This window comes from Hirundo rustica, chromosome 10 (genome assembly GCF_015227805.2).
Source record: "Hirundo rustica isolate bHirRus1 chromosome 10, bHirRus1.pri.v3, whole genome shotgun sequence".
NCBI classification, from domain to species: Eukaryota; Metazoa; Chordata; class Aves; order Passeriformes; family Hirundinidae; genus Hirundo; species Hirundo rustica.
Genome location: NC_053459.1, coordinates 4,765,281 through 4,788,472, shown reverse-complemented (window position 1 = coordinate 4,788,472; position 23,192 = coordinate 4,765,281). Strand labels below are relative to the sequence as shown.

Below are 23,192 nucleotides of genomic sequence, written 5' to 3'. Positions count from 1 at the left end.
CACAGCCTCAGGGTTCACATCAAGTTCAACCCACGGCCTCACAAGTCCAGCTACTTATGTCAAGCACTGAACTACTTTAAAACCCTGTAGTTCTTTCAATGCAGTGGGCTCTGGGCAGGGTACAGTGGGTTTCCAGGGGTTTTATGGGTTGAATGTACTCAGGCCCTGCTGTCCTTATCCCATGGCTTTTCCCTGTGCTCTTAGCGCTGCTGCATCCATGTTCACAGAGGGAGTCGAGGGAAAGGAGAGGAAAGGAGAGGACAGGAGAGGACAGGAGAGGACCTTCCCTGAATTTACTCTGGATCACCAAAGCCTTCACGCAAGAGAGATCTCTCCATGTTATCCCTATTCCTGTTCCACCTCCCCCTGGCAGATTTACCCTGAACACCCACCTAACCTTCCCTAAGTTTCTCCACTTCTTTTGCACCAGGCCAAGCCCCAAGAGGGGCTGTCCTTTCAGCAGGACAAGCCCCAGGAGGGGCCGGTCACAAAGTGCACGAGGCGGCCCAAATGGGGCCAACAGAAGCTCCTGGCCCCAAAGGTGCCTCTGTGCACAGGGAAGCTCACAGCTGGAACACCTGCTTCAGGTATCCTTGGAAATCACCCCTCGGGATGCCGACGTCCGGGCACTGCTCTTTTTGCTTTTCTTTGCCTTTCAGCAATCTCTTGTCCTCTTTCAGGTTTTCCGCTGTCCTGGTTATCACTGTGCTCATCATCCTCCTCCAAAACCATTTGTCTTTTCCAGGGAACAATTCGGAGTACAAGCCATAGGAAAAAACACCGACCAAAAGAGCTTTAGCATAGTGAGAGCCCCAGTCCCTGGGGATGTGTGAACACAGCGGGTTCCTGACTCAGGGTCAGGCAGCTGCAGCAAGAAGGGGCTGAGTTTATCACATCCCACTGTCCTGCCAAAGCCATCCCAGCACAGCCCTGCCGAGCTGCAGCCTCAGGAGCAGCACTCCCGGCCAGCAGAACCACGGGCTGGGAACAAGGTCAGAAGAGCAAAGAACAAAGCACAGAGCTGATTGGGGAATCAAGAAAAACAAGAAAACAACACTCAGACTTTCCAGTTCTGCTCTTTTTCCTCAGCCACGGGGGAAAATCAGCCCTGAATATTTAAATATTTTAAAAATCATGGAGCGAGGCCCAAAAAAAACTCCTGGAGTTCTGCTCTGTGCTCCAGCACAAGCAGCTCCGTGCACAGCCCCAGCTCAGCCGTGGCTGTGCAGCCACTCCCCAGCCTGGGACAGCTGAGGCATCTCATCTCCATCCAGCAAAGCCACAGGGTGCCAAAGCCACCTCCAGGGCAGAGCAGCACTGCTCTGTCACCACAGCCACCACAGCTGGCTGGAGCTTCCTTGTGCACATCACCAAAGTGCCTTTCAATTATGAGTTGTGGGCGTTCTTTTTGCTGTGTGATTATCAATTTCTCAATTAGTTGGACCAAGGAGTAAATATAAAACCAAATAAAACCTAACCCCAAAGCCCTCTGTGTGCAGAAAACAATGGCTTTTGACAGCACAGACCTGGCCACAGAGCTGGAAGGTTGATCCCCAGCACTGTGCTGAGCAGGAGCAGAGCCCCATCCGTGGGGATCTGACACTGTTGGGAAGAGCCAAGGAAAACACACAGACTGAAGCAAGACTTGAGTACAAACATTCAAGCAAAAAAAGAATTTACTTAAGGAATACTTTTAAAAAGAATAACTTAAAACCCACCGTGGCCTCGTGGTACCTTAGGCTGAGGCTGGTGCTTGGCTTGTGTCTTTGCAAGAACAATCACCCAAAGAAACAGCAAGTTTTTGCCCAAAATCACTTCAGCATTATGGATTCGAGGCAGGCAGCCCAAGACCTCTATCTAAAGGAGTTCAAAGCATGACAAACATGTTCCAACAGGACTCTGCCTGCAGGAAACAGAAGAATATAACATGTTTGGTAAATATAACCCTCCCCACCTCCGGCAGGGATGGTTCCCGAGGCTGGAAATGCAAGGATCAGCTTCATTACAGGCACAGGGCTTTGCTGAGGGCTGTTCCTGCTCTTCCCAACACTTGGCAATGCTGCAGGGAGGCAGGAAAAGCCCCAGAGAAGGAAAAGAACACAAGAGATGAGTTGAGCGGTGAAGGAGGCATCAAACCATAGGGGAGAGGGAGCTACAAACTACAAAAAGGGTCTGCCAGGAGCCAGCCACCCCCTCAACCCTAAAACAAGGGATGCCACAAAGGGCAAATGTCACTGCAGTGGGACTCAGCAATGTGCAGAGGAAAATCTCCCATTTCTTTCCCCTCTTCCCTGAGCATCTCTGCCAGGAGGACGAAGCACACACACGTGCTGGCAGCTCCTTGACTTTCCCTCTCACTTTGCCACAAGCGCTCATGAATTAATTACACACAAAGCAAGAGCTTCCTGCAGCCGCTGGAGCAGGAGGCAGCAGGAGACTGCACAACAAACGCCTGGCACGACAGGTCCCAGAGGCAGGTAGGATCTGAAACTCTGCCCACCTCACAGTTTGGTGCCATGAGCCCCTGTAGCTCTGCCACCCTCCTGGCTGTGGGAGGACAGCCTGGAAGGTGAAGCAGAGTAAAGCTCTCAGGACACAGCCCCCAGCTGAAGAAAAACTCCCAGGAGCTGATCGAGAGAGGAAATCACCAGAGCTGGGCCCAGGGATAAAGCAGGGCAGGCAATCTGGTTTGGGCATTTCACCCTCCTCCAGCCCCACGGAAATGGGGCTGCACCAGTTTGGGACGATGGGAAGGCAGACACAAAGAGGAAACCAGCTTTTTACACTCCCTCAATGCCTGCCCAACTTAGGGAGCTTGTGCAGCCCCAAACATAAAGTGGTCAGAGGCTCTGAGAGGCAACAGGGGTGTGATCCACGGCAGGAAACGAGAGGTACACTCCAGGCTCTGAAACTCACCTGCCAGGGCACTCCTTCCTAATTTGCTTGGCAACTACCGAATGAAAAGCCTAAAGATTAAGGAAAAAGAAAAGCCCAGAGGTTCAGCAGCCTACAGGAGGCAAGGGAAGAGGGGAGAGGATAAAAACATTGCAGCATGAAGGGACAGTCAGAGGGAAAATGTCACATTGCTCCCAAGCCCACGAGCGGCAGAGGAAGACACCACAGTGCTGACTTCCAGCTGAAGTTCCTTCTTTTTACATCAAGATGACATCTGAGTGCTCCACACCATCTTTTTCCCTTCAGCCCCTCAGCCCTGTCCATCTCTGTTCAGGCCACCTTCACCAGCCACTTCTCCAGGCCCTCCAAGTCAGCCTCTCCCTCCTCTCCCTTGCTGCCTCGAGCACTGCACTCCACGAACTCCACCTTCATGGGCAGCTGGGAGAAGTCGAAGTCCTTGCCCTTCTTCCCCAGCTGGGCAGGGCTCCCCGTGGCCGAGCCATCCAGGCTGGTGGGGGCTGCAGAGCGTGTCACCCGCAGGGTATTGCTGCAGGGAGAGAAGGGAGAGGTCAGGAACTGAGCACCAGGGGAGCATCACGGCTCTGGGGTGTTTGGGATCCAGCTGTGCCAGCAGCATGCCAGCTACAGCAAGGACACAAGGCCCAGCCCGGGCCTTTGGCCACGATTGGCAGGCACAAGTGCAGCAGCTCCAGGGAGTAGGAGGGGCACTCGAGGAGAGGTGTTCAAACAGGTTTGGTTTTGTAACAAAGGACAGCAGAAGTCAGATGTTGATGATGTCCTTATCCCAATTTGCCCACAGTAAACATGGGAATAACGGTGCCTAACAGGGCACAGTAACTACCTAGAAATCCAACACCCACTCCCAGGGGGCTGGCAAATGCTCAACATCAGAACAAGCAATCCTTATTTTCCTGGAGAATGCGAATATGTGGCAACTAACTCCTCTGCTAAAAACCAGGAGGCTGGGTGCTCAGCCTGGAACAGGCACGGCACAAACAGCCCTCTGCTGGCCAAAGGGGTGACAGACCCAGGGAATCATTTAGCTTGGAAAAGCCCTCTAGGGCCACGGAGTCCAACTGTAAACTCAGCACTGCCAAGCCACAGACTGAACAGACTGTTCCCACTTCCACAGGGAACTCGGACACGGCTCCAGGGAGCTCACTGAGCACTGAGGTAAGACAGAAAGGGCAAGAGGAAAAGCTCAGAGGGATTGATATTCCAGTCCATACTTACAGCTCTTTCTCCAGCTGCTGCTGGATGAGTTTTGCTGATTTTGCCATTGTGACATCTAGAGGGAAAAGAACATGAAATCAGCTCTTTGGCTGTCTGTCAGAATTCAGAACCTGGCTCCTCCCCCTAAAGTAAGGCACTGTGCAGTCACTGGAGTTACCAGGACAAGGACAGCCGTGCCTGCAGTAGGATCAGGGATGCTGGAGCTTTGGGATCACAGGCATGAATGGGAACAACCCAACAGTCTGATACAATGCAGGCAATTAATATCTTCCCGCTGAGCAAGAAGATTCTTCAGAGGACGGGTTTGGTGCACCAGCACTCCCTCCTGTCCTGAGCTTTCCACCGTGGGATGCAGAGCCATGAAGGCCTCCGGCAGCTCCTGAGTTAGTGCAGGAAGTAACTACAAAACCCAGATCTGATACTGCCCCAAAACATCCAACTGCTACACAGGGACCCACACTTTCACTGTACAATCTGTAGAGATCTGATCTTTTCCAGTAGCTGCATATTCAGGCTACTCCAGAGAAAACATGGAACCCTGGCAGCTGAAACATTCGTTTTAACTTTGAAGCTGCAAAGTACGTAGGGACAGCTCATTATGCTCCAGCTGATCCTATTTCCTGAGGAACAGCTCTGCACAAAGCAAGCAGAAATTTTAAAAAAAGCCACACAAAAGCCACCTGCCTTACTTACACCCACCCAAAGAGCTGCAGGCGCTCCTCCAAACACCCCTGCTGAACAGCCGAAGTTTAAACCTAAATTCCAGCCTTATTTTGCTGAAACCCCAACTCCCAAGTTCAGCAGCTGTGGCACAAGCCCTGGCCTGCAGGAGGGGCCAGCCCCAGCCCCAGCCCCAGCCCCAGGGTACCTTGCTTGTTGCAGGCGATGAGCAGCGCGGGCGCGTTCCTGAGCACGGTGCTGTCCACCAGCACCTGGTACAGGAATTCTGCCACATCCTTCACCTCCCGCTGGAAGGCCACGCTGTCCACCACGAACACGATGGCTCTGGGGCAAGAGGGAAGGACAGGTGCTGGGGTTGAAGTTCTGCAATCACCTTCTCCTGCAAGTGTTCCAGCCTGGGCTGAGATTTGCACACCTGGTCTCGGCCAGCCCAAGCGCAGGTTGGCAGCACGAGCTGGCTGAAATACAGCCCCGCGGCCAGCTGCAGCAGGAATTCTTCACCCCAGGATGTCCCACACCCCCAGACCTCCCTGCTGCAGTGGCTTTGCCTCCTGGTGCGCTACAAGCACAGGTAAGTAGGAAATTCACGGTGTGATTTTTGGGATTGTCCTGTGCAGGGTCAGGAGCTGGACTCCACGATCCCTGTGGGTCCCTTCCCACTCAGGATACTCTATGAAGGATAAAGCAAAAATGAACCCCACAGCAGAGCTCTGACTCTCAGGGCACCAGCTGCCCAGCTCACAGCATTCCCAGCACCATCACCTGGTTTATCTCTTTCCAAAGGATCACCCTCTCCTCCCCTGCTGACCCTCTCCACGTTACCTGGCTGCAGCTTTGAATCTCTCCAAGAACTGCAGCCTCAGACTCTCATGGCCTGGAAGGTCGATCAAGGTCACATTGGTGCTCTGGAACACAGGCAAGAAGGAATTAACAACACCTGATCCAGGGGTTCCTGTGGTCACAGACTGAGGAAAACCATCCTGACCCTGGACTTGTGTCCTGGAGGCACAATTCCATCTGCCCCGACACAAGATATAAACCTACAGCCTCACCTACCCCCACACACCAAAGTCTCCCTAAATACACCAAACCCTGCAGGGAATAAGACAAAAATGCCTTTTTTTAACTGAAAGCTGCAAAGGTTTCCCTTCCCAGGAAAGGAAACAGCCAAAGGCAGGAGGTGGGAGAGAACACTCAGCCCGGCAAGGCCACGTCACTGCTCCCAAGATAAGGCTGCAGCAGCCCCTTCCTGCCCACTGCTCTTGGACTGTACTGCAAACCTTGGCTGTGACTAAAAAAAGGATCAAAAGAGCAGCAAACTGCCTTGCAGCCTCACCCCTCCCAAGTACTTGTCTGCTCAATTAAAGAGACACAAAAATGGGAAAAAAAAATTTAAAAAAACCCCATCGTGCACTCCTTTTACCAAGTTTGCAGCCTTATTATCACCGCTGTTAATAATGACTGAGAAGGTGAAGCCACAACACCACCCTCTACTCTCACAATTCACCAGCAGTTCAGGTGCTGCCAGCATTCTGCTCTCCCTGCCACGTGTGCATCCAGCACAAGAAAGAGATTTCCAGAATGAAAGAATTGCCAAAAGCTGAAAATAACCAGCTCTGTGGCAGCCCAGGACCTAAAAATAACAAAATCCTCTCTGAAACCAAATAAAGTGCAGCTGGAGCCTCTGCTTAAAACCTGATAAAGCTTTTAATGTCAGGTTTTCTCGGGAGAAACAGGAATTACTGCCGAGGAAATAAGCCAATGCCACAGAACAGCGAAACCCCCAAACCTCCCTCCTGCTCCAACCCACGGGTGTGGTTTCCAGTCAGAAAAGTTTCACTATTTTACAAGCAAAAGAAAAAGAACCCGTGGAGCCCAGCAGGCTGTGATACATCCCGGTAATTCCCGACTTTGTCAGCATGGCAAAATCCCATCCTGCACTCGGACCAAGCGGGGCCTGAGCAGCACAGAAAGCTCACAGGCTTAGCAGAGGGAGCAGGAAGAGGCTGCAGGCAGGGGCTGTGCACTCACCTTGTCCTGGCTGACCCTGTACACGGCCGAGCTGTCGGTGATGGAGGTCTGCGTGTCGCGGTACCGCCCCGACAGCAGCTGGGGGAACAGGCAGAGCTTCAGAACAAACAGCCTGAGAGGCTCCACGCCCCCAAGGCAGCACCAGTAGCACGTCCAGCCTACTCAGAAACTGAAATGGGCATCAGAGATCTGATCTCGGTTTCCTGCAGGAAATTACTGCTGGGGCTGCTTTCCCCACTTAATTAAAAATGGTCAGCAGGAAAATAAGGATACATTTATATTGTGAATCTCTGCTAAAACAACAAGAGAGTGTGGCTGCAAATCCTTCGGAGATTTCCAGCTGGGGCCACGGTAAGCACGGTGGTGCCCCTCTAATTTTCAGGACAGTAACAGAATATCCAGGGCTGGAAGGGACCCACCAGGATCATCAGCCCAGCTCCCGCCCCTGCACCGATACTCCAACAATCCCACCCTGTGCACCCCCTGGGAGCATTGTCCAAAGGCTCCTGGAGCTCTGGCAGCCTTGGGGCCGTGCCCATTCCCTGGGGAGCCTGGGCAGTGCCCGGCACCCTCTGGGGAAGAATCTTTCCCGGACATCCAAGCTAACTCCCCTGGCACAGCTCCAGCCGTCCCCTGGGGTGCTGTCCCTGGTCCCGGAGAACAGAGATCGGAGCTGCCCCTCGGGAGAAGCTGCAGACTGCGGCGAGGTCAAGTATCCCTAAGCCTTTTACTACAACAAATTCAAACCAAAACGCAATTTCTTTTGACACTCCGTGGTAGACAAAACTCGTCTCCATCCCTCCTTACATCCATAAACCCCAACTTTCAAGTTCCATTAAAAGATTAAAAACCCAACTAAAGGGAACTCCTTCACCTCCGCACAAGAAGCCCCCGCGCCTCTCCCCGCTCACCCGCGCGAAAAGCAGCGTCTTCCCCGCGTCGCAGAGGCCCAGCAGCAGCACGGCCTTGCGGCTGCTCCTCCTGCCCTGCACGAACCGCCAGATCACTGCGGGAGAGAGAAGGATGAGGAGGGGAAGAGGACGCCTGAGCTTGCGGCTGCCGCTCCTCAGCGAGCGGGGCGAGGGAAAGGGAGGTTCCCGCAACTCACGGAAGGTGATTGCCACGGCGATGAGCGCGACGAGCACGGAGAGCACGGCGGGGCCGTGCAGCTCCCGCCGCAGCGCCTCCAGGTGCGGCTCCAGCCCGCCCGCCATGGCCCACACACGTGGCCACGCCACACTTCCGCTTCCGGCCCCGCGGCACGCCGGGAAGGGCGGGGCGCGTGGGCTGATGGGAGCTGTAGTTCTCCCGTGAGGAGCTGGGACGGCTGGGACTCGCTGGGGGAGCCTGGAGAAACATGGAATGGAATTTGGGTTGGAAAAGCTCTCTGACCTCAGCGCTGGCAGGGCCACCACGTAGCCATGTCCCGAAGTGTCACATACACAGGGCTTTTAAATGCCAGGCAGATGTGCCAGAGCTGGACAGGTCGTTCTGGAAAGAAATTTCCATATTTCCAACCTGAACTCGCCCTGGCACAGCTTGAGGCCATTTCTCCTTGTCCTCTCCCTGTTCCCTGGAGCAGAGCCCGACCCCCCCGGCTGCCCCCTTCTGTCCGGGAGTTGTGCAGAGCCACAAGGTTTCCCCTGAGCCCCTTTCCCAGCTCCCTCAGCCTCTCCTGGTGCTCCAGCCCCTTCCCCAGCTCCGTTCCCTTCCCTGGACACGCTCCAGCCCCTGGAGCACTTCCTGAAGTGCTGTGCCCGGAGCTGTCCCCAGGACTGGAGGTGCCTCACAGGTCCCAGCACAGAGGGACAGTCACTGCCCTGGGCCTGCTGGACACACCGTGGCTGGGACAGCCCTGGGGCCATTGGCCTCTTGCCCACCTGGGCACACCTGGGCTCGTGTCCAGCCACTGTCACCAGCACCCCCAGGGCCCTTCCCAGCTTTCCAGCCACTCTGTGCCCAGCCTGGAGCACTCCATGGGGCTGTTGTGTCCCAGGAAGGTCCAGCTGTTTGTACCACGCATCAGGAAGCAGAGGCAGGCCTCCCACAGTGGTGCAGGGTGAGGAGAACCAGGAATACATTGAAACAATACAGGTTCCTAGTGGATATGAGAAGAATGTTCTCCTTCGGGGGCTGCCAGGAGCAGGACAGCCTGCCCAAGGAGGTTATGGAGTTGCCATCATTGGAGGTCGAGCCCTGAGCACCTTGGTTGATCCCTTTCCTTGAGCAGATTGGACTGGAGACTCCCAGAGGTCCCTTCCAGCTTGAGTGATCCTCTGGTGAGGTTCCTTTTATCCCGTGCCTTCTACTTACGGGACAAGGGCTTACACGTGACACAAAATGCAGATGGTGCAGCTTTTTTGGGGGAAAGTTTTCTAACTAGCCATGCTGAGTTGTAGAAACAGCCCGTTAGAGGCACCAATTCTCTTTCTTTGCTAGTTTTGAAGAATGGGTTAAAAACCACCTGTCCAGTGTATTCTTCCTGCATAAATTGAGGGACTACATTTCATCCTTTCCTGTCACACTCTGCATTTCTGCCATCCAGGGGGATTTTCAGCCAGGCTGGCGGACTTCTCACCACGCTTACCATATGCATCCAAAAATCATCAAAATGTTCACTCCCTCAAAGGCAGGAGCTTTGTGCCTCTCAGCAGCTCCTCCATGCCTGCCTTGACAGCAGGATTGGGACACCCTGCATGAGCCCAAGCTGCTCCTCTGGAGCAGAGAGCTTCAGCAGCCCTTTTTGTCTCACCTTGTTATTTTCAGTGTGGCTCAGAATCAGGCAAAACAAACTACATTTTGTTATCAGGTCAGCAACAGACTACCAAAATAACCACATTTCTGAGCAAATCCTAGATTTTTCCGGAAAGGAAGCCTAAGCCTGGACTCCCCATCAATACATGTATGTGCTCCATGAGTCCTGCCTGGTGGAAGGGACTCAGACCCAGCCAGCTGAGATCTGAGACACAGCAGTTTCTGTTCACACCTCCCTTCTTACTCCCACTGTATTATTTTGGTCTTGAGTGGTTTTTATTCCTTCTTCAGCCTTCAGCTTCCCCGACACAAACACTCTCCCTCTTCCTGTGTCCCAACCACGCTGGGGAACCCTCACCTGCCGGGGAGACAATGGGATAATCTGGGCAAAGCAAAAGCACAGAGAGTACAGAGCATCTGTTAAAAGGCTCCAGGGTGTATTCTATCCATTTTGCTTTGGAAATTTCCCTAATCGGCAGCAGTGGATGACAACAGCCATGCTGGTATCTGTCACTGCCCTACAGTGAGAGGCACTGAGGAAGGGATGAGCTTAAGGATCATTTGGAAAAATCTCAGCACACCCGTTTAGATTTGAGATTTTATTTTTCGCTGTTCTGGCAGCAGAGAATTGTAAAGTCTCAAAGAGCTACTTTCAGAGTGATGAGGGAGGGCAGAGAAAGCAGTGAAGGCAGAGGGCCCTCTGCGGGTCAGTGTTCGGTGCTGAGGGCACGAGAGGAGTCATGGCTTGAGGTTTTCTCTCCCACTTTGAGGATCCTTCCCATCTCACTACTTGTCTTCAAGGAAGGTGCACACCTGGAGAAGATCTGGAAAGGGAAAAGACAGGGAGAAGTTCAGATCCTGCTTTTAAACACTTCTGGCCCACCAGCACACACCCAGCCATGCCAACAATGTCACATGGAAAATTTACTGTGTGCCACAAAAGAGGAGCTTTAATCACAAATCCCACACTGACGGATCTGGGGGAGTTCTCTGTGCTGTTTCTCAAAGTCCATATTTTCCAAAGGTGAGGAAAAAACTTTTATTCACATTGCTGCCAGAGCAGCAGATTTCAAGTCTGTTCCCAGTTCACTTAAGGAACTTTGAGAAAAGAATATTGTCATGTTCTTCCTTTAAAGGCATTGGGTGGACAGTTCCAGAAGAAACTGCTCATGCCTGCAAGGTAAGGACTGCAATTCAGGACTTCCTCTGGAGCTGTGCCAGTTACCTGATGGATTGCAGGTGTTGAGGCTGGCAAGTGAAGCATAGTATTTATCTCCAAGGAATTCCTTGTATGACATTCCATCAGGGAGCTTGATCAGGCACTTCGTCCGGTCTTTAAACAGAAGATCCTTGGATTCATATGCAAACATATTGAAATCTTTATTCCTGGTTCCTTTTGGTCCAAACAGCCTCTGAAATAAAAGCACAAAGAGGAGAGATGTGGGAAGCTGGCCTACTTCCTGTTCCTGGTTCTTCACCATCAGCCTGGGGAGCCCCAAGCCAGGCTCCAGAAATTTAGGATTGAACCTTCTGTCTGTGTGCTAAGGGGAGGGATTGCTCACTGGTGGCACCTTTTTTCCCCAATTTTAACATGTCCCTGCGTGCAGAGATGTTACCAGCAGGTCCTGTCACTTAACCATGAGTAGAAGCAAAAGACCCCAAGCGCCTCTCACCAGAACCTGATGGTGGAACTGATATTAATGTTTGCAGGGAGAAACAGAGATGGTTTAGGCTGGTTCTGGTCAGCCCAGTAGCTGCAGGACTGCATGTGTGCAGGGAGGCTGCTGTTGGAGCTGAGCCTGACCCAGCTGTGGCACAGACCAGGCACCACAAAAGAGTTTCTGAAACACCTCAGCAAGAGCAGAGGCCGGAAAGGAGGTGATAAACTCCTGTCACACAAGTCTGGTGTGACAGCAGCAACAGCTGCAACCCCACTGCTACCTAAAGGTGTGTTTGCTAAGGTGGCAGAGGAGAAAGAGCACTTGGGAAGGGATGGAAGAAGGGGGAGGCGAAGGGACAAGGCTGTCACCCCACAGCAGTGAGGTAAAAGTTTCCATCTTACGTTGATGGGGAAAATCAGAGCAACCCCATAATATTTCTTCTGCTCTCAGCACTACAAACCTCTTGGTTCTCCAGTACGTCACGGACTCGCTGTGCTTTCTCAGGACGTGCCATCACAGCGTGGGTAGGGACTTTGGCCAGGTTACATCTGCTGAAGTCCATGACATTTGCCCGCTGCCCATCAGTGCACAGCAACTCAAATTGGTCCATTTTCAGATCTTTGGCCCAGCTTTCTGGATTTTTGCCTTTAAAGAGGATGGGTTTGGAGATTCAGAGACCTTGTGTAGCAGGGGAACATCAGCCTCAACACCACCTAAGCAATCATGTAGATGGGGAAGTCATCCCTGAGCACGTACCATCAGTGTTCTCCTCAACGATGGTATGCTTGATAAAGGCCACATCCCCCTGCTCGACCAGACACCTGGGAAATAAAAAAGGACACCAGTGATGTAAATGCTTGAATCCTGTCCCTGTCCCACAGATTTAACTTAAACTCGAGTCTTATTCTGTACAATTAATCTCCAAGGAGATCCAGGTCTAGGAGCCCTGCCACAAATCTTTTAGACTTATCTGAAACACAGATAAATCCTTTACACTCCTTATTTATGTTAAAAGAGGAGCACTTCTGCCATTGTGGGAGGGCTTGTGCCTCTCCAGGTTTGCCTGGAGGCAACAGGACACGAGTTTTACAGAACGGGGATATTTTGCATCCATTTTCAGAAAGCAAAAAGCACGTGGCATATGTATAGTATTACAGAGATATGTACTTTCAGCGGTGTAACGGAGAAAAAGAGTAGGTCAGCAAATTAGTGTCGACATGAGGCTGTACTTCACCAGTAACCTAGCCTCTGTGACCAGCCCCAGGGCACTGAGGCAGCCTGGGTGTCCCCAGCACGTACCGTAACGCTCCGGTGTATCCGTAGTACTGCTCGTGGCTGCTGGCCACGCACTTCTCCGGAGGGACCCCCCCTGAGCCCTTGCACAGCTGGCAGAGGCGGGAGGTGGGAGGGGAGCCGGGAGCACAGCCCTCGCTGAAGTATTCATCTGGAGGAAGGAATAGGAGAAATTCACTTTTCCTGCCCTGGGCAGTTAGGTTTTATTTTAACAACGCGTTCTCGCCCTGAGTTTGCGTTAGCGCCCACTGCGGAGGTGGAAACGGGCTGGGAGAAGGAGCATGACTTAGCGGGCAGCAAATCACTTTCATCCAGCTTTGACCGTGGAACCTGGGTCCTGTTATCTAATTATCGTTATTGTTGCCCAGAGAAGCTGGGGCTGCCCCTGGATCTCTGGAAGTGTCCAAGGCCAGGTTGGAAGGAGCTTGGAGCAACCTGGTCTAGTGGAAGGTGCCTTGCCCACAGCAAGGGGTGGGATGGGATGGGCTTTAAGTTCCAATTCCACCCAAACCATTCCATGATTCTGTGATTCTGTGATGAAGCAGGGCCTAAGACTCAAGTGCAATAGGCACTCTCTTGGCTTAAAAAGTGGAATGTTTTTCCTGCAAACCATTCCCAGCTCACAGAGAGCTAGCCCAAGCCTCCACAACCTTTATGGGTCTGCAGAGATGCATTTGGCAGCAGTGTCAGAGCTCTTGGGGTAGAAGGGACAGTGGGAAAGGAAGGCAGGAGAATAGAGAAGCCAAGATTCCCAGCTCAAAGAAATGGATTCCAAACTGGACTCACCGAAGTTGCAGTTGCCTGTCCTGTTGTGGATCAGGCCCATGGGGATGTTCCAGCCAGCAGTTCTCCCCACGGCAGTGTGGCACGACTTCTTACCCTGCAGGTTGTTCCAGTTGATATCCCTGTCAGACTTCTTCACAACAGCCACAGCATAGTAGGTTGCTTTCAGAAGATAAAATAGAGAAGAATTGAAGCCTGACCCAAAGATCCCACTGTGATCCCTTAGGAGAGAGCACTGGCTTCCCTTGGAAAAGGGCACCTACAAACAGCACAGAATTACTTTGTGCTTATAAATACTTTGCCAGGCAGCAACAGTGGAAGAGTTTGTAGATGTGATGCATCTGCTTCCACCACACCCCAGGGAAATTATTATACCTGACATTTCCCTGCCCTCAAAAGCTCTGAGGTATATGAGAGGGCTATGAGAAGACAAGACACATGAGAGGATTTCGTAGCCACTCCTGATTTCCTATTCTCTCCTTAGCAAAGGACAAAACCCTCCCCCCATCTCCATTTCCATTTCTAGGAAGAACAATAATGCTGCAGCCCAGACCCTCTTTCTCTGTTCACAGCCCTGCCACTGTTACTGTGTGACAACACCAATCTCTGCCAATACCAAATGCTTCCCCTTGATCTTATTGCAGCCCCTAATTTTCCCTCCAACTGCCAAAGCTATCTCCCAAAATTCTAATATCTGCACTGGACTCTCTTTGGGTGGAGACTGGCCATTTATTCTCCACTCATGACTCATATCTACTTTTCTACTTATATCCCTCTGGACTGTTTTCTGTCCCTCTGTTAGCAGTAATTACCTGGTTCTTCTTTTGATTTGCAGTGATTTTCTGTGGAAGGGGAGAAGAAGAAGATGTAAAGTTAAAGACATCTCAAATCCAAAAGAATCGAGCTCACTAATTTCTGGAGAAATTCTCTTGTAGAAGTGACCACTTCAAGCAATACCTTGTGCATCAGCAAAACAAAGCACAGCCTCCTGCTGCTCCTCTGAGCTAAAACAAGCAGTTTTACTAAGGCTGGTGCTAAAGGACCAGGGTATTCTAATTAAAACAAAGATTTCCTGACTACCCATGCCTGCTCCACCAGGGCTGTTCTGCTTTCCATGGAAAGACAATGCATGCAATGGTGGGCAGAGTTGTCTCACAGTGTGTTAGGTTGGATATCAGGAAAAGCTTCCTTCCCCAGAGGGTGGTGGGGAAGTGACCAGGCTCCCCAGGGAAAGGGCACGACCCCAGGGCTGCCAGAGCTCCAGAAGCCTTTGGACAACGCTCCCTGGCACAGACTGGGATTGTTGAGGTTGTGTATGCAGGCCCATGAGTTGGACTGATGATCCTGGTGGGTCCCTTCCAACCCAGGATATTCTGTGATTTCTGCAGGATGCAGCACTGCAGCTGCTTTCTAAGGTTCCAGAATAAAACCGGCACTTTGGCCCCAGCCCATTCCCCACCACCGGGGCCCTGAGACAGAACTGTGCTTACCCTCATAGCTCTCTGCCACCACTGGCACCAAGCCACACATGCCAGCAGTGTAGACAAAGCCTCCATCTAAGCTGATGGCATCTGCTTCACCTTTCTGCAAGGGAAAGGTGCAGAAATGAGCCAGCGCTTTCCAGAGCTCAGATGGTAAAAGAAGCACCTGAGAAGTTCACAGTGAGAAGAAAAGGGGGAAAAAAAGCTGTACCATGATCTTTGTGATGCATTCCTTGGTGTCCTCTGCCACAACGCACTCCACATCCCCGTTGCTCATCACGCTCCAGACGTCACACTTCTTCTTCTCGTCCCTGCCGATGGCACACCACTGGATCTTGCTGGCCCTGCGGCTGGGGGTCAGGCGATCTGCAAAGGCAGCACAGGGAAAACAGGGATGAGCCCTGCGGAGCCACATCCTGGGTGTGAGGGACTCGGCCACAAACCACCTGTACGCACCAGCCAGCTGCTGCTCAGGGCAAGGAGTCCTTGTTAATTAAGCCCTGAGCTGGAAAGAATGGAAAAGGTGATTCTTGAGCTGAAGTAGGCTCAAAAATCAACTTACAGGTCGGAAAGGGGAATTGCTGCACAACACAAGCCATTCTGGCAGATTTCTGTTAGCTAAAACAGCACAACCACTACACGCCCCTGTGATAACAGTACTTGGAACTGCTGCCTGTATTATGTCCCACATTTCTGCACTCCTCACAACTCCTCTGAGACTAAGACCAGAGTGAGCTCAAAATGACAACCCAGTTATGTTTCTGTAACACAGCACTTGAATTATCTTGTTTGACCCAATTTTAAGTCCATTCACCCCCTTCCATAGATGCCACTTAACAGAAGTGAAGTACTGCTTTAAATTGTACTGGATGAATTCTAAGTGGGTATCAGAGATCATTTGAGGGGTGTTTGACTCTCAGAAAGCTATCAGAAAATGCTTGATGAGTCTAGATGGAAATCAAGGGCATTGTTTCCCTCAAGTGTCTGATCCTGGAGTCCTCCTGAGATGTTCCTTCTTTTTACATCCCAGAAAGGGCTTTTCTAAGCAGCAGTTTTGGCCATGCCCAATCTCTACCACCAGCTGAATAACTGGTGTGGAGCTTCTGTAGATTTTCCATATTTGTCAGTGTGGTGATTTGGGTTTGGATACAACAAACTCCTTTGTTGATGTAAGTGAAGTTTGTGAAGGTTCTGTGATTTCACAGGAAATATTTTGCAGATGATACAGTCTGTATCTGAGAAAATCATGTTCCTTTTGCCTGGCTGTGTTTGCCAATGCCAACTCTTCCACACAGCCCATGCAGAGCTGACCTTGGTGTTTGATGTCCTGCCTACCTTTCTGGAGGCTCTGGACAGCAGTGTAATACTCAAAGCCCAGGTAGAGTTGAGCATCCATCAGTGACGGGATTTGCTTCAGCTGTACTGCAGAGTCTTTGAAGAGCAAGTCTTTGAGGCCTGGGTCCTTCTTGCCAGGTGGCCCAAAGAGGTGGAAGGTGTTGGTTGTGCCCACGCCAAATGTTTCCTGCCGCCAAGGGAAAAATAATCAGCAAATAACCACACCAAAACTCTTGGAAAGCTGGAGAAAGCAATCAAAACCAGAGGTCAGAGGATGTTAGAGGAAGGAAAGGAGAGCTTGGTGATACCTGTGCTTTGGAGAGGAAGTTCCAGATGTCATTGACCTTGCTGTCATCTCGAGCCACAACGGCGTGAGCAGGAACCCTGGCCCAGTGACAGGCCTTGTAGTTGTCCACGGGCTGGCGGGTGCCATCCAGACACAGGAGCTCGTACTCATCCTTCTCAGCTGGGGCATTTTCTGAAGGAAAGGAGGAACCACGAGTTGCATCACCATGAAAACAGACATGAGAAAGGCCGGTTTGGGAAGCTTTGTAATTCATTTACTTCTGCTGAAGCTCTGGGGGGGAATTCTTTGCAGAAGATGGGTTGCAGGCACTCCCCTTGCACAATGGGGTCATCTTGGGCATATGCAGGCAATGCCTTTGGAAGGGAGATCACCATGGCCTCTGCCATAACTAACCCAACAGTACGAGGATTTATGCACTGAGGGATACAAATAGCTCTACAAATCCCATACAGATGGATTGAGCAGGTCAGGACCTGCTCACACCTTCACATGGTATGTGAAGGCCAGTAGGTAACTAATGTCAAGGCTTAAGGCAAAGCCCAGGGCTGAGATCACGAGGTTACAGGAGAATTCAAGTGTGAAGGGACTTTTGAAGATCCCTGGTCAAGGCAGGGACAGAGCAGGATGTTCCAGGTAGATCTTGAAACCCTTCAAGGACGGAGAATGAACAGCTGTTCTGGACAACCTGTCCCAGTACCTCACTGTGCTCAAGGGGAAAGAAATTCCACCTTGTATCCGGTTGCCAGGCTGATCAAGGCCATCCCACAGAGCACCTCCTTGCAGGACAGTTATCCCTGCCCCATGACCACCTTGGTGAGCCTCCACTGAGCTCACTGCAGGCCCTGCATGTGCCAGGCCATCCTTGGTCTCCACAGAGCTAGTGAACTCTTGCTGCAGGCTGAATTCCCTCCAAAATCCTTTCCAGAGGGATAGTGACCTGCTTAACTGCTCACATTACAGCTGGCTCTGAGATATGGCACCAAGCAGGTTTTCCAACTACAAAGAAGAACCTCAGAGAAGAAAAGGTGGATTCACCATAATCCCTTTTCTCAATAACAGGGATGAATCAGTTCACAATGTGCAAAATGTTTTTCAAGAGATGAAAGAAGTGTTTCGGCCTGGAGAGGAATAAAATCTGCACAGTGTAGACAAAATGTAGGATGGTGAAGCAGAGAGGGGTGGGACCAGAAAGAGGAGAAATAAGGGATTTGCAGGTGTACCTTGAACAGTTGTGTGTTTCACAAAAGCCACCTCTCCTTTCCCATCTCTCAGACAGCTGCAGGTGGGAGGAACAGAAGACAAGTTAGAAAAACAGACATTGTTGACTCCCTATCTCCCATTTCAACAAATTATTTTTGGCATAAACTGCAGCCATAGAGGAATGGTCTTCCCCAAAAAAGCTGTGCTGGAAGGGAAGAAACTGTAATGGCAGAGAAGCACTTCAGTCTCCTCAGGACCCCTGATTCCAACACAGCCTTCCTTGGGATAAGAAAAACTTGCATGTGCCAGGGCTAGAACGTTTCCCCAAAGGAAAAACAACTCTCACTCACTGAAAAGCTCCAGAATATCCAGAATAAGGTCCTGTGCGGGACATTTTGGTCTTGGCATCCCCCTTGCACTGACGGTACAGTTTGGGTTCAGTGGTGACACCAGGAACACAGCTGGCAGAGAAGAAATTTGCCACAGCTACGGAGGACAAGAAAGCAATAGTTGGTCAAAAATTCACTTTTAGCAGGACTGGGAAGGGAGGGGATCCACAAGAAATGTCAGTGCCCTGCCAGCTTCCTCCGGACCCCCACAGAAGACTGGGCAACACCCCTTTCACCGTGACACCAGCCCTGGCTTAACTCCCACTCCAATCTCGCCGTGCCCCAGCTCACCTTGCTCGATGGAGCCCGAGTCTTTGCCGTCCCACTCGATGTCCCCGCGGCTGGTGAGTGTCCCGATGGGGATGACCCAGCCAGCCGACCTGCCCAGCCCCGTGTGGCAGGAGGTCTTGCCCCGCAGCTCATTTATTGAGAAGCCTGTTCCTTTCTTCACAACGGCCACGGCGTAGTAGCTGGTAGTGGAGCCTGCAGTGCAGGGGTGAGGAGTAAAGCAATGAGACAAGAGGACTTAGGAACATTTCAAATCCTGCTAAACCCCCGGTTTCAGGGAACAACCTGCTGCACTTCCGAACAATCAGCGAATTTGGTTGGACGCTTGTGGTTTTCTCATTTTCCTTGGGGTTGAGCTAAGGCTGACCATATTTAACTAATGTTGCACATTATAACTTACAGTAAGTGACCTGGAAATGCTGTCACATTCAAGGTGTCATAGCTTTGTAAGGAACTTCAGTGAATCTTTTTGCAAATCTCCACTGGCAAGTCTTTTCTCAAATGCTATTGCCCACAGACACCTTGTGAGACTGAAACTCCACATTTAGTCTTTAGAATCTTACCTAGTCTGTCACATGCTACATATTGATACAATGATTGAGTTTTGGGGGTGGTAGAGACCTCAGCCTTTAAGGTTTAAGATCTTTTTTTTAGCTACCGAGTTGGGAATGACTCTGCCGCGTTGCTTTGATCCTGAACATTGCGTAGAAACAGGCTGAACTCCAGGGAAGAGGTCAAAAGAGATTGGGAGCTTTGGATGTGAGATAGCATCTGTTTGGCACCCAGGAAAAAGATGGGAGAGATGAAGGATGGTACAATGAGTGAATAGGGATGGAGTCATGGATCTCACTCCGATCAGAAGGGATCCTTGCAGAGCCCTTTTAATGCTTCTCCTTTTTTCCTGTGTTTCTTGCCTCGGTGATATCAACTGGGTGTCCCTCCCAACCACTAGTAATGCTGTTGCCTCTCCAATCATTTTTTTCTTGATGACTGTACAGGAAATCACAGAACTTATCTGTGCCTCCCAGCCCTGTGTTTTACCCACAGAGTTCAAGGCCACTGAAAGCAGGAGATCTCTGGGACCAGCACAATTTTTCTGCCATGTTTCAGGAGGACCAGGATTACTGCTCATGGGATCAGAGACCTTCACTGCAGCAAATTACAAGAAATGAGGCACTGGATCCTGTGGCTAGGGGTGATGATTCTGAACTGCTCCCCCCCAAGCCTTCCCCTCTGGGAGCTGGAAACCAGGGACAATATTTTGGACCCCCAACCAAAATATATGTGAACTCTGCATGGAAAGAATGGCCTTTGCACTCTCCGTTTGTTACCACCACTTGCCTTAAAAATATTGCATGGAAATGTACCTTCACTGTGCTCGTAGACCTCAGCAGCGATGGGCTTCAGCTTGTAGGGAGCAAGGCCTGCCTCAAAAATTTGACCTCCATCCAAGCTAATGGCATCTGCTTCGTTATTCTAAACAATAAAGAGATTTCATCAATTAACAAAGAGGAGGAAAAGCGCTTCCCAGAGTCTCTTCCAAATCCTTGTGTACAACAGGGGGATCACAGGTAACAATGAGTGACTGAAACTCCATCTCCAGTTGTAACAGGCTGCTGAAACATCCCAGCAGAGGAATTTGCTGGAGTTTGCTGCCCACTCACCGAAATGGCTTTTATGCAGTCGAGGTACGATGCTTTCTGCAGGCAACTGAAAGCGAAGTTCTCCTGTTGCATGTGGTCCCTCAGGCTATTGCATTTTTTCTCTTCTGCTGAGGATATTGTACACCACCTGACGCTTGGCTTTTGGGGAGCAGCAAAACACAGAGCTGTAGAAAGAACCAGAAATAAATCGTCGCAGAGAGGTAGAAAGGCATTGATTGGAGAGGAACAGCATCTCTGTGAACACAAGGTCAATGGTTCCCTGTGAGCACAAGGTCACTGCTTCCCTGTGGTCATGGCCTTGGGTGATGGCCGAGTGCAGGATCTCCCAAGCCATGCAGGAAGGTCCTTTCTTTCTTTCTTGCCTGCCATGTGCACCATCAGGAACATTTGGGACAATCCAGCAGCCTGGACTCACAGCAATAGGATTGGGAGAACAAATCCACACACTTCAATAGAAATCAAGCTCAAGCCTTTGCAAATTGGAGAGAAAAGTTGGAGCACTGAAGCAGTGCCTGTGCCAATAACCCAGAGGGGGAGCAGCTCTGACCTGGGCAGGCTGTGTGCAGTGCACTGCCACTCTCACCTCCTTGGCAGCTGAGTGATCTGATATACTGAACTGTCTCCATGTCTCACCTGCTCCCCTGCACACCCCATCAGAGATGCCATAGCACCACCACAGTCCTTCCATGAGTCTCCTGAGCAGTAAAGGCAGTTGAATGGCTGCTCTGGGGGACCAGAACAAAGATGCAGAGTCATGTCTCCTCCAGAAACCTGAACCCAGAAATGCTGGAAACCTGCAGTGCAAGGATGTGGCCAGCCTGTGCTGACATTCCACCTTCACTCTGCCCCTTCCTGGCAGGGCTGTGCAGACCAAGAGGCCACTTGCACCCCTCTCTCCCTCCAAACCATCGATAGCACATTTCATCCAAACACCTCCAGATAAACCTGTGTCATTTCCATTTTCTCTTTCATCTCAGAAATAGCCTCTCTGTACTTGATTTCTGAGGCTCCCAGTGGAGGGGCTGAATTTGGCCACAGGGAGAATCCTTAGCCTCAATTCCTACGGCCACCACCTCTTTTTTCATATGTTTTTCAAGTCCATCATAATTTTTCAAGCCTTGGCTACACAAAGCCATGGTCATTGCTTGCTGGCAAGCAAGTGGGGACCTCCTGAAGGAGTCAACCCAGCTGCACTGGTGACACTGGGAAGGTAATGGCAGCCTGAGTGCCCTGGCCACAGTCACAGACCTTTTGGGTGACCTCTTGTCTCTTTCTGTGCAGGGGAGGAAGAGGAGGAACCATTAAAAAAACATCTTTGCATGTTAATATTCAGCAGAGGTGCTGAAGGACTTCCTGGCGCCAGAGGCACACGGAGCACTTCCTACCAGAGGACATAAATCACCACCACACTTCATGGGGGGTCAAAAGAGACCTGCTGCCTACTCCAGGAAGGAGATCTCCCTTTCCCTGTCCAGGCATCAGGCCCTGGCCAGGTGCAGCCAGCAGTCTCTTTGCCATGGCTACCTGCCCGTTGCCTGCCAGAGCTGTGAGCAGAGAAAGAGGAAAGAATGGCTCCAAGCAGAGCCAGCCCTGCAACAGCACAAATTTGGCATGAAATAGGCAAGAGCCTGAGCAAAGTGCAGCTGCAGCAGCAGGACAGAGCAGCGCAGGAGCAGAGTGGGAAGCACACCGCACCTTTTATTATTGAAGCTCTGTTTTATTGTCACTGCCCTCAGGTGTAACACATGTGCAAGCTTGGCAGGTGAGTCTAGCAATAATTTCTTCCCCCTGGCTGAGCCCGTGCTCCTCTCCCAGCACAGCAGTTGGCCGGAGGATGATTTTTCCCTTCACCCCGTGACAGCAGGAGCGCGGACCCTGTCCCAAGCATTCTCCGTGGCGGTGGGAGCGGAGCATCCCTCCTCCTTGCAGGGTGGGCATCGGCATTGTGGGGAGCTGCAACCCTCCCTCCACCCCACGGGCTGGCCAAAGCTGCCGTCCGTAACTCTCAAAAACACCGTCCTCCTCGACACATCCACGGCTGCCAAAGCCAGCACCGCTTCACATCCCGGCTTTTCCTTAGCAGCTGCCGGGATCGGGCGTACGCCGCAGCTCCAAAACAGCCTTGCCTGGGGGAAGCCTGGGGTCCGCCGAGGTTTTGACTTCCTTCCCCAAAGGCTGCTCCCAGCAGACACTTACCCACTATCCCGAAGGACAGCACGGTGAAGAGTGCGAGTTTCATGCTTGAGCAGGGGGTCGGGTGCCGAGGGAGGGGTGCAGCAGCTTTGGTCACAGACCGTCCCCTCCAAGTCTGTGATGGCTCTGGAACCGCTTGCTGCCCCTTTTATAGAGGAACGGCCTTGGCTGTGTTTGCAGAAGCAATGACCTAACACTGTTTGTCCTTCCTTGTTTCTCAATAGCTCCTAAATCGCCCCCCTCCCTGGATCAGCCCATTTTTAGGAAGCCTTTCACTTTGGCACTGAACCCTTCCGCAGGCAGGAGTCAGAGCAGGGCGCAGCGCTTCGCGTTTTACAAGGGGCTTCAGATGGAAAATTCCCTAGTTGTGACATTTGAATTCTCCTGCGGGCTGAAACGCCGCAGGAGGGGCGATTTTCTTTGTGCTGCCCACCCCCTGCCTTGCCCAGAACTAATCTCAGAAAGTCCTGCTGGATCCAGAGCCGAGTTTTGTGTGTCTGCCAGTAACTGCTGCTGAGGTGCCCGTCGCCCCTTGGCTCGCAGCACCGGGTGCCTGCCCGCTCCCTTGCGCGCTCCAGGCAATGGCAGCGGAGTTGAAAGGCAGCAAATGACTGTTATACACGATCTGGGGAAAAAAAAAAAAAAAAAAAAAAAAAAAAAAAAAAAAAAAGCCAACAGCAGTGACCAGACAGTTCCATAAGTGCTCTGCAGACAGAAGGAAGCATCACGCTGCACTTTTGGTAAATTTTTGGGATCAACCTGGGAAGAAATGCCGAGATTATCCAGCCTCCTCCCACTTCCTCTGCGAACCTTCTCCATCCGATTGTGTCACTCCTGGCTGTCCCCCTGAGGCCAGCGGGGCACGGCTTGGTTTATGAAGGGCACCCTCTGTGATGCTGTCCCGGCCTTCACGTCTCCGTCTTTGCTGACAGCTACAGGACCAGCTTCAGCCTTTGACACATGCACACTGAGAATTCCCTGGA

At 51.5% G+C, this 23,192-nt stretch overlaps 2 protein-coding genes across 2 annotated transcripts; both read right to left on the bottom strand.

Moving 5' to 3' along the window:
* Window positions 1–1,658: 1,658 nt before the first annotated feature.
* Window positions 1,659–8,091, bottom strand: SRPRB (SRP receptor subunit beta). Its single transcript, XM_058421913.1, has 7 exons — window positions 7,970–8,091; window positions 7,773–7,867; window positions 6,862–6,939; window positions 5,653–5,735; window positions 5,018–5,154; window positions 4,150–4,204; window positions 1,659–3,442 (listed from the first exon to the last, which is right to left on the bottom strand). The coding sequence occupies exons 1-7, from the start codon at window positions 8,073–8,075 to the stop codon at window positions 3,226–3,228; spliced, it is 771 nt and encodes a 256-aa protein (XP_058277896.1). The 5' UTR covers window positions 8,076–8,091; the 3' UTR covers window positions 1,659–3,225.
* A 2,108-nt stretch (window positions 8,092–10,199) lies between these two features.
* On the bottom strand, window positions 10,200–22,567 carry TF (transferrin). Its single transcript, XM_040074346.2, has 17 exons — window positions 22,213–22,567; window positions 20,017–20,180; window positions 19,720–19,828; window positions 18,356–18,547; window positions 18,026–18,161; window positions 17,696–17,751; window positions 16,477–16,646; window positions 16,169–16,355; window positions 15,045–15,199; window positions 14,843–14,936; window positions 14,165–14,194; window positions 13,356–13,514; window positions 12,576–12,720; window positions 12,033–12,097; window positions 11,737–11,921; window positions 10,841–11,027; window positions 10,200–10,439 (listed from the first exon to the last, which is right to left on the bottom strand). The coding sequence occupies exons 1-17, from the start codon at window positions 22,253–22,255 to the stop codon at window positions 10,402–10,404; spliced, it is 2,115 nt and encodes a 704-aa protein (XP_039930280.2). The 5' UTR covers window positions 22,256–22,567; the 3' UTR covers window positions 10,200–10,401.
* Between the last annotated feature and the right edge of the window lie 625 nt (window positions 22,568–23,192).

Excerpts from the sequence above, each read along its gene's own strand:
- SRPRB (XM_058421913.1), bottom strand. The coding sequence starts at position 8,075 with ATGGCGGGCGGGCTGGAGCCGCACCTGGAGGCGCTGCGGCGGGAGCTG. Across the intron at positions 5,736-6,861 it reads ACAGGGTCAGCCAGGACAAG|AGCACCAATGTGACCTTGAT; the intron begins GTGAGTGCACAG and ends CCTGTGTTCCAG. Across the intron at positions 4,205-5,017 it reads CATCGCCTGCAACAAGCAAG|ATGTCACAATGGCAAAATCA; the intron begins GTACCCTGGGGC and ends TTTTCCCTCTAG.
- TF (XM_040074346.2), bottom strand. The coding sequence starts at position 22,255 with ATGAAACTCGCACTCTTCACCGTGCTGTCCTTCGGGATAGTGG. Across the intron at positions 20,181-22,212 it reads GCTGTCCTTCGGGATAGTGG|CTCTGTGTTTTGCTGCTCCC; the intron begins GTAAGTGTCTGC and ends TTCTTTCTACAG. Across the intron at positions 14,195-14,842 it reads GGTGGCAGAGAGCTATGAGG|AAAATCACTGCAAATCAAAA; the intron begins GTAAGCACAGTT and ends CCCCTTCCACAG.